Source organism: Prunus dulcis, chromosome 5 (assembly GCF_902201215.1).
Source record: "Prunus dulcis chromosome 5, ALMONDv2, whole genome shotgun sequence".
Taxonomy (NCBI): Eukaryota; Viridiplantae; Streptophyta; class Magnoliopsida; order Rosales; family Rosaceae; genus Prunus; species Prunus dulcis.
The window spans coordinates 8,739,830-8,750,537 of NC_047654.1; the positions used below are offsets into that span (position 1 = coordinate 8,739,830).

The 10,708-nt window shown below is 35.2% G+C and overlaps 2 protein-coding genes across 2 annotated transcripts; both read right to left on the minus strand.

Annotated features, from left to right (window-relative positions):
• Positions 1–3,899: 3,899 nt before the first annotated feature.
• LOC117628671 (protein STAY-GREEN homolog, chloroplastic-like) lies at positions 3,900–5,918 on the minus strand. The gene is made up of 4 exons (XM_034361166.1): positions 5,332–5,918; positions 5,013–5,186; positions 4,685–4,852; positions 3,900–4,588 (listed from the first exon to the last, which is right to left on the minus strand). Exons 1-4 carry the CDS (start codon positions 5,461–5,463, stop codon positions 4,229–4,231), a joined length of 834 nt encoding a protein of 277 aa, XP_034217057.1. The 5' UTR covers positions 5,464–5,918; the 3' UTR covers positions 3,900–4,228.
• Positions 5,919–8,585: 2,667 nt separating this feature from the next.
• Positions 8,586–10,435, minus strand: LOC117628630 (agamous-like MADS-box protein AGL14). Its single transcript, XM_034361121.1, has 5 exons — positions 10,368–10,435; positions 10,086–10,185; positions 9,430–9,471; positions 9,288–9,329; positions 8,586–8,920 (listed from the first exon to the last, which is right to left on the minus strand). Exons 1-5 carry the CDS (start codon positions 10,433–10,435, stop codon positions 8,774–8,776), a joined length of 399 nt encoding a protein of 132 aa, XP_034217012.1. The 3' UTR covers positions 8,586–8,773.
• Between the last annotated feature and the right edge of the window lie 273 nt (positions 10,436–10,708).

Consider the following 10,708-nt stretch of genomic DNA (forward strand, 5'->3'; position numbering starts at 1 on the left):
TTCACATAACGCAACACCATCGCCATTTGCTCCTTTATTGAAACATCACGTGCTTCATCCCCCATTATTGAAAAATATCTATCTTTTACATCACTCAAGATAAGATCAATGGTTTCTTTGGCACAAGAATTGACAAGATCTTTTTGAATTGAAGGAGCTATTAACTTTAAATTTCCCGGAGCATTTTCCAACACAACGGCCTTAACTTTTTCATCATGATCCGCAAGAAATTGCAAGAGCTCTAAATAATTCCCTTTATTACTTGATTGTGCACTTTCATCATGACCACGAAAAGAAAGACCTTGCCGCAACAAATACCTAGTGCACTTAAGTGATGCATTCAAGCAAGTGCGATAAGCCGTGCGAGCTTGGCTTGTTTGCTTGATCACAATTGTTTCAATGTGTGTAGTTTGATGCATCAAATTGTAAGCAACTTCTCTAGCTTGGTTGTGAACACTACCAACCGGTCCAATATGAAGGTTAAATCTTTCTTTCGCCTTCTTCCAATTATTGAAGCCTACCCCAGTGAATGCATCACCACCCACTTGATCAAAATTAGATTTGAAGAGATAACAATGAAGACAAAACGCAGCATCTTTAGCAATACTATATTCCAACCAATCATGATCATCAAACCAATGAGCAATGAAGCGTCTATTAATTACTGATTGATTAGTTTGTGGGAATTTATAACTTCTAGGTTGACAAGGTCCCTTTTGTAGATATGCTCTTCGGATCTCATCCCGAATATTAGGACTATAATCCGCCATTCGAGTTCTTAGTCCAGGGTCTGCTTGAAGATTAGCTAAGATCTCATCTACTTCAATTGGTCTTGCATTTGAACTACCCGGATTAGACAGAGAAGAACTATCCGTAGATAATTTTCTTTTAAAGAATCGTTCCATAAATCTACAAATCAATTAATTCAATCAATCATTAATTTTTATCCAAATTATCATATGAATATGAAAATTTCAATAACCCACTCTCAATATTCAATATACTCCCTAAACCCATATCAATCAATATTCAATATACCAAATTATCATATCAAATAGCAATCAATATTCAATATACTCAATCAATTCATATTATCAATCAAGCATAAACTCAATCAATCTACATTAATATGATTATCACTATGATTCATATCCATAAATTTAATTACATAAAAAAAAAAATATCAATATGATTCATATCCATAAATTTCAAGCATAAACTCAATCAAGCATAAACTCAATCAATCAATATGATTCATATCCATAAATTTCATTACATAAAAAAAAATATCAATATCAACAATATATATTATCACTATAATTATTAATATAAAATTTTCCATGCTTACTTGTAGTTGAAAAAATGGGCGGCGGACGGCGGTAGAAGGTGGTGGTGATCGGCATTGGGCCACCAGCGAAGAGTTAATAGAGGTTGTCGAAGGTTGGGAGGTTAGGAGAGGTTAGGGTTTGAGAGGATGGGAAGAGGAGCTGTGGAATTGGGAATGAAAGGTTTGGAGGCAGAGTTGACTGAATCTGTGCTGTGCTGTTATCTGTTTTTTTTTTTAATAATTTAAAAAACCTGGCCCAAAAAGACGTCGTTTTGAGGCCATGTCAATTAAAAAAAATTTGACTGAGCCTTGGACCAAACGACGTCGTTTGGCAAGGCTCGTTTTAAAAAAAAAGGACGCGCAGCGCCAGCGCAAGGCGCAGCGCAGCTGCGCAGCAAACATCACAAATCGTTTGGGACTTTCGTCGAGCACTTTGTGTGCATACAAGGAGGCTTCCAGCAGCTGTCCAAGGGGGCTTTCATTTGGTTACTAAGAAAATTTTCTGGAAAGTGAAAATGAACGAGAAAAGCTTGAATCTTTTTGCCTGATTTATGTGGGTTTGTGTAGTTTTTCTAAAATCACCTTATACTAATCCAATAATTGTGTTTATGGGTGATGCTTAGACATTTAATTTGATTTGGTTATTTCTATTTTTGTTACGAAATGGAAAGCAGAAGCGGCTTTGTTAGTATTAGATGTGGGTTTAGCATTGCAATTTGAATTGGTTAGCTACATGTACATGATTGCCTAAAGGATCAGTAACTTGGGGATTATTTGAGTTTTGCTACCATAATTGGAATGATTTTCTTTTTAGTTCCTCTTCCTGTTGGTTTGAATGGTGTGATTGTGAATTTGCTACAATAGTTTATCTTCCTTTTTTTAATATATATAAATAGTTTCTCTTCCTTTTTTATTAATTTTTTTAAATAGTATAGCCGTGCGGCTATACGCGGTTGTATTAATATTTCTTAAAAATAGTATAGCCGCGCAGCTATACGCAATTTTTTTTAATAAAAAAAAAAGTATATCCATACGGCTTTACTGAATTTTAGGGTGGATGGTATATGACCAATAAGTTTGTAAATGAGTGATATGTTGCCCAATTTCCCATTATAATTTGCATGTTCAATTATGAGAAGATACTGGAGTAAAACGACTTATATACAACACTTTTAATTCCCATCCATCCGCGCTATTATTGGCATTTTAAAAAAGTTCATACACTCCAATAATAAAAGAGGAGTGCATGATGATTTTTTCGACGCGACAATAATATTTCTCATATTCATAATAGAAAAGCACATATGAATTAGGTCAGTCGATCAGGATCATGTGCCCACTTTCTTACACTATTCTTTCTAGTTTAGAATATTGTAGACTATAGAATATTGTAGACTATCACTTATATTAAAGAACAAAAAACCATACAGAAAAACGAGTATACTAGTGATTTGCTCCCTAAATTTGTATCTAATTTTTGATTTAACCCCCTATCCTTTTTTTTTTATAGAGAAAATTAAGGATATAAACTTTTTTTTTCCGCCAATTTTCCCCTTACCATCTAAATCCTCAACATTTCATCCAATTTGCCATTAAATATGAGGGCATATTGGTCATTTCAGACATTAAAAATAATAAATACAGAAATAAAAATTAAAAAAATTAAAAATTGAAATAATAATGATATATTCACCCTCTGTTTGACAGCCACCAAAATCACCACCCTCTCTTCGATCTCTTTCCCTCTCCTTCTCTTCAACATCCACCAACATCACCATCCTCCACCCTCTGTCTCTTCTCCCCTCATGTGCCCACCCGCTTCTTCTTCTCCCTCCCACTCTCTCTTTTTGCATCTCTCTCTCTCCCCATGCTAAGGTTAGGGAGGAAAACAAAATTTAATAATAAACATCTTGAGATTTTTGAGGTGGATGTTTAGGATTTTGATCTTGAATTTTTTTTCTTTGGTGGCTGTTTGGGTTTCCTGGGGAGTAAGGTGAGGTTAATAATAAAGATCTTGAAATTTTTTGGGTGGCTATTTTGGGTTTTGATCTTGAATATTTTTTTTTGGGTGGCTGTTTGGGTTTTTTGGGAGGTGAGGTTGTGGATGTCGAAGAAAGAGGGAGACAGAAGGGGGGGGGTTTGGGGGGTGAAGGGTGGGCGGTGCCTGATGTCTGTGAAGAGAGAGAAGGGGGAAGAGAGAAGAGAGAGAGGAGACACACTTGTAGAGAACAAAAGGAAGAAAAACAAAAAAGAAGATCAAAATCCTAAAGCCTAAGGGAATAGGGCTACAAGAGAGAGAGGGAGGCGGGAGTAGGTGAGTCAAGGGTGGGGCTGGTTGGCCTCGAGAGAAGCATTGGGCAGAGGAGGAGGGGAGAAAAAAACCAGAGGGGAGGGGGAAGAAAAAAAAACTGAGTTTTGTGTTATCTTTTTCTTTTTTTTTCTAAATTTCTTTTAATGATTTAACGGAAAATTAGATTAAATGTTGAGATGTAGATGGCAAGGAGAAAATTGGCGAAAAATAAAAGTTCATATCCTTAATTTTCTATAAATTAAAAAAAAAAAGATAAGAGGATTAATCGAAAGTTGTTCAGTGGCAAATCACTTTATACCCTGAAAAACATATATCGAATCCATCTCTTTAAATATTAATCTACTTTTACAATTTAATAGTTGATGCAAATAACGCACCAACTACATTTACAGTAACTTGGTAACTGGAACTGGAACATACTGATGATAGATAGCACACCCTCATTCAAGAACACTGATCCACAGTTCTTGAATGGCATTTGGTCTGCTCATGAATAAATCTGACTTCCGAAAACAAAAGACCTTCCAGAAAGCCAAAAGGAACAAATATGTTTCTATTTACATAAAATCAAACAAACTAAGGAATTTGTTTTAGTTTGTTTCTTGGGTTTGGCCCTCAAAGCGCCGCTGGGGCCCATATCTAGTTTCACTTACATGGGGAAGCTCTTGGGGCCACGGAACTAAACTCAATGGTGGGAAGCAACAGCTACACTCTTCTTGGCATGGCTCTGGCAAGTCCCAGTTGCTTGGAGAAGTTTCCTTCCTGTTTTCCTGGTGGACCCCACCTGGTTCGCTTCTACAAGGTGCTGCTGCATCACTGAGTGGACCCCAACATTCCACCTTGTTGAATTCTGGAATGCTAGAGTGGAAGTAAACCCAAACCGAAGCCTCCTGCAATTCTGGGTACTTGCTGAACAGATTGCCATCCCCATGAACAAAGGCCTTCAAAACCTGTTTAGATATTGGTTTTAAATATTAATAAAGATCAAAAAGACAAAATTAATCAGTAATTAAGAGTGATTAATTAATTATCAATTTATGACTTACAACAGGAAGTTCTTTGCAGAAGATGAAGAATCTCAGCCTTGCAAACAGATCTAGAAGGAAATGACCTCCACTTATGTGGCAGTGAACATGAAGAGACATCTTGTCCTTAATTTTCTTCCACTCAGCCACAACTTCATCTCTCTGTAACTTGTTGTACCACCCTTGCAACTGCAAATCAATTTCCCCAATTATCAATCCAAAAATTTTCTTTTTTATCTACACCAATAGCTAATAACATAAACAACAATCCCCTGTTTGATTTCCTCTGTTAAATTTTTTACTTGAGCCTCAAGAAAAACAGACACAACACACAAGTAAGGGCACAAACCTGAGAGTTGTCTATTGTCTGTGAAACTGCCAGAGTGAGTTTTGAGGTGATATCACTGTGAGTAAGTGTGTAAGTTCTTGGAAGCTTCCCTGGGTGCTTCTTCTCATCCACTCCTAAAAACAGAACCTTCAGCTTTGATGCTTCAAATATGGCTGGCCCAAATAGCCTTGCAACCTAATCAAACAAACCCACAAATCCATTTCAACCATTCTTGTCCAAAATAACCCACACACACACACCCAAAAAAAAACCCCCAAGAAACAATTTTGTGATTTTTTTTTATAAATAAAAATAAAAAATAAAAGAAAAAGAAGCTTACAGGAACCATGGCCCTGTTTCTTTTCTTGGGTATTTTTGTGCAGTGCAGGAGAGAGCCTCTGTGATCAGATAGAGAGAGTGAAGGTTTGAAATCCGAAGGAAGCACAGAGGAAGCAGCAGTCAAAGTACCCATCTCTGTAGTCAAGAGACTTGGGTTTTCTTTAGACACCCACTCTCTCTGTTGGCTCCAATCTTTTTGGCATCCAAATAAAGAAAACACAATGAAGTCTACGGCGCTGCTGCACTGCTGCTTATCTTAATTAATAAGATTATAAAACAAGCAAAGAAAAGGAGAAGTCCTAACTGAAACTTGGGTGCTTTGCTTTTGCTTTTGCTTTTGCTTTGAGAATGATTTTTGGGTTAACTTGTGAGCTCAGCGTTTCAAACTTCGAAGATTTGCCCATTTGAGTTTGATACGTGTCAGTTTGTCAAGCTTTGCCGCACATCACGGACCACACTTTTTTCTTTTTTTGTTTTTTTTTGTTGGTATACTGGTGATTCCTCAACTTGTATTTTGGTTTCAATTGACCTCCTATCATTTTTTAAGAAAATTAAGGACTCAAATATTTTTTTTTCTCTAATTTCTCCTTTCCGTCCAAATCTACAACATTTCATTTAATTTGCTATTAAAAATGAGGACAAAATGATGATTTTGTACATTAAAAATAAATTAAAAAATGAAAAATAAAATAAAAAAACAGAAAATTGAAACTCTCTCTCTCTCTCTCTCTCTGTGTGCAGGCTCGCGTGGGGATGGGGGCTAGGGAATAGGATGGGTCTGGGTCTTGGGGGCATGGGCTGGGAATGGGTATCGGCTGGGGCTAAGGGTGGATCTCGCGTGGGAATGGGAGGAAGCGAGGGGGATTTAGGGTTGATGGGGTTGATAGAGGAGATAGAACTGGGGGAAGGGGTTGAATTCTAGTAGTGGAGTTGAGAATCCTAGTGGTGCCAGTGGTGTGTTGGTATTCAAAGGATTAGCAAGCCCTATTATATACATATATACAGCCGATCCTTACTCTAGGAAGTCTGGTCGAATAGCGTTCACCAAATTATTTGGTGAGTTGCTCCAAGTTTAGGTTTTCACCAAATTATTTGGTCGAATGGAAAATTTCTATGGAAATATCGAGATATTATCGATATCGATACAAATTGAATAAAAATCACGAAAATTGTAAGAAAAATTAGAAAATTTTTCTTGAAATTTTGGAGGATGTTTATTTAGTCAATTATCACAGAAAATTGAAGGAAATGCATTGCATGATAGGTTTAACTTATTTAAATTGATTATATAGCAAGAAGACAAACACTGGAAGTGTAGAAAATATGTAGTAATTAATGAAAGAAGATTAAGCACACTATAATCATTTATTTATAATAATTTATTACAATATTTTACACTTTATACATTGCATGATAAGATATATGAGTGACTTAGTACCACATAGGGTTCCTATAAAGTTCAAATTTGAGTTATTTACACTAACACCTCCTGAGGTTTTCGACTTTTTCATAAAACACCTTGAGGTTTTCGAAATTACAAGAACACCCCCTGAGGTTTTAAATTATTTTCAAAAAACTCATTTTCATTTATTTTTCATTCAAAGATTGATGATTTTATACAAAAAAATTATCCAAATGAAAAAGTTGGCCTTTGAGATTAGATTGCATGTACTTCATTGAGGTTAATTTTGTCATTTGTGTAAGGTTTTTTTTAAAAAAAAAAATCATCAATTTTTGGACAAACAATCAAAGAAAAAGGGTTTGTGAAAATAAACTAAAACCTCAGGAGGTGTTAGTATAAAATTTTAATTTTTCGTTAAAAAGTTGTACACGTGTCAAATTTTGAGGAGGAGTATCACCAGCTGACATGGTGAAACGATACCATTCTATAATTTCTCCCGAGAAACAAACAAAAAGGACTTTCTTATTCCACTTGAGGACCAATTTTGTTCTTCAAAATGATAAATGTGACTTAATTTCTCAATCAACAATTTGGTCCCATCGAATTCATAATAAGTAGGTATGAGCACACCTACCAGCCCATTTTGGGGACCAGTGAGTGGGAAAAAAAAAAAGGAAGGAAAATTGCTTTCTTTTGAACCCAAAAAATCTCAAGAATGTTAATATATTTTTAAGGCAACCATTATTTTATTTGAAGACGTGTAATCTTGACTTGCCAGTAAATCTTGTTGTGTTAGTCTACGTTTAGGAGTGTGACTAGTCATCCGTTGTCGTTTTGATAATGCATCAAATGCTTCTTTCTTGTATTCTACGCGCTGGAGGCTTTCTATTCACTCATCGTCAGGACTTGGATACATGTTAGTCCAAATCCAAACAAAAGAGTTGCCGACCAAAACATTTTTTTTCCTTCTGTTATTTCAGTCTTTATAATTTGTAACTGTGGCAAGTGCTTTTTATTTTCCTTCTAATTATAAGTGGAACATCTAATTACCAAGTTTCAATAACCATACACCAGAAGTCCTTACGTTTGGTAAGCTGCCGGCACTTCCATTACTCGTCCAAATCACCCACTTCTATGAGTTGGGTACGAGGCCTACTGTCCACAAAATAGGACCGCAACGTCTACAGGTCAAGGGTTTGTTTGTATTCTATTTAAATTCAACTTTTTAAACTTAAGAACAGAATTTAAGTACAAAGCTCAAACAAATGTGTTCGGTAGTAGGCTTAATTTTGTAAACCTAAACTCAAAAAAATACTATTCTGTTTGTTTAGAATTATAAGTAGAACATCTAATTACCATTTCAATAACTACCAGAAGGGTCCGATGTGTGAATTTGGGAAGGGTAGTTCGGAAACACAGGTTTTCACACCCTTACCAATGGCAGAAGCTCCTTGTATTCATGAAAGCATATAGACATGATAGCCTTTTTGTTGCGGTGAACTTTTTCTCCAAAATGACATTTTATACCATGTTCTAGAATTTCAGATGCAATGCGTGAAGCTGATCTACTACTTTTCAAGGGAATTTTTCAAGAAAGAGTCTATTTCTTTTTAAGATATCTCAACTCCAACCATACTCGATATGCATTTAACACATTAATCAAGAGAACGCGAATACATTAGACAAAGAGCAATATTTACTAAAAGCCTATATATACATGCAATGATCCAATGCTAGAAAGCAAAATTAACTTTATAGAAGATCAATTTAACTTCCATGAAATACAATCAGAGAGTCATATGTTGTTCCAATTAAACTGCAATCAGAACTTCAAGAAAAATAATAATCACACATTTAATTGTATTCTGCATTTAGCTTTAAATATTATGATCTATACATTATATATTGAACTGTTTAGCTTCACAATTATTTCTGGTGCACACCAAAATCTTGTGCGACCGTCAGGAAGCTTTGCAGCTGCATTTGCGGGTTTTTGAAGCTGTAAAATTTTATTATCACCAATACTGGTATTGAGATGATTCTATAGGTTTTGGCCACTTCGTCTTTCAGGTGGCCCAATCACCAAGTCAGTCTCCACATCCTCCATATCTGGTGTCTGGGGCTGGCATACCGCACGATTCTGTCCATCTTTTATTTTGCTTGAAGGACCAAGCGGTTGCATGCCACACTGGATCAATCCGTCATACAATTAGTAAGTAAATCAATTGGCTTATTTTGGTAATTTATGATCAGTTTATGCATCGAGAAAGGTTCTCTCTTAAGACTTTTTGGTACTTATGTTGTCAAATTGTGAATATGATTCATTTCAACAGGATTATTGATCACGTTAATTCTTACTTCAGTACATGGATGATTCAGATTCACAGTTCAACAACAAAAGTTTGACAAGAGATCGTTACTATATATATCCATTTAATCACTTATGCTTTATTGGAGATCATCATGAACCCAGATTGAATGTGTCAAAGAATTGCATAGGGTGTGTATGCCATGTTTGAAGTTCAAAGTCGTTTATAGAAAGAAGATTTGATTACCTTTTCCCGTAGCTTAGCATTTTGTTCAAATAGGTTTTTCCCCTGATCAAATCAAAATTAAGAAAATGACATTAATCTATATCAGCACTTTCTGATAAAAAGAGTACTTACAAGTTATAAAACAGCACTTCTATTTAATTACCTCTTCCTTCAGCTTCTCTATCTGCTCCCTCAATAACTGAGTCTGATAATATAGGCAAAACAAAGTGCATTAGTTTATGGTCATGAATCAAAGTACATACTACACACACATATCTAACATTTTAGGACCATAAGCATGTTTGGCTATCATATTGTAAATTTTGACCACTAATTAAGTTCGTTTTTGCCTCAATATATGCGATCAAAATTCACGGTCCAGCAATATATGCATCCTTAAGTTGTCACATGGTCTGTTGTCTTACACTACAACATTCACATCCATATATTATAACTAATTTAGTTTCTCCACTTAACAGTTATAAATTTTGGATTTGATTCCTCAATGTGATATCAACATCATAACCACCACGTGTCAATTAAGAGAGTGAGATATTCGTTAACAAACCACCTAAACGAGGAGAAAAACTTAGTTGCTACTATTTCCAGTATCACGAGTGTTATAGCATTATTGATCAGGGATAGCAAAAATGTTATTCCCAAAGGAGGCAAGAGGAGGCCCACAGTAGAGATCCACATGAAGTAATATTCACACTATTAATGCTATCTTTGCTGCAAATTGTATGCAATATATAAAGAAAACCAAAATTATGTGCAGACCAAAAGAATGAAAAAGAATGCATGGGCCCAAAAAAGTACCTTTCTAGCCCTAATTTTGCTTAAGCTTCGCTCCAATTGGTTCTCTGTCTGCTGCAGTTCCTCTATTGAACATGATTCCAAACAATTACCTAAGAGCTTCCTACACCATATGCATTAAATTATATGGATATTTTACAAACTAATATTTAAACCTCAGACCAAAACAAAACTCTGATTGCAGTATACAAAACTAGAATAAGCTTCTTTCGCCAATATATATATATATATATATCTATAGAATAAACTTAAGAATACAAATTTCAAGTTGAGCATTGAATTAACTGTTTAGAAGCTTCAATAAAATCAATCTTCTTCGCCATGCTACAAGTGTCATCCTTCCCATGCTGCATGCAAATCCAATAATTACCAAAAACTCAGTAACAAGATTATCGTGTATTTCTTTAAAAGAGAATGCTTTTGATAAGAGAATATATTCCAAACATATATATATGTATAAGGAAATATTATTCTTCCAATGTGTTAGCTGAACTGCGATAATGAATCAATGAAGCAAAATTCATATTCACAGTCTTGCAATATAAGCATATATATTTAACTGTGAATATCCGCACTTGTATGTATTCATCCGGAAACAATTTGTGGACTTATGTTTATGTCAAAAT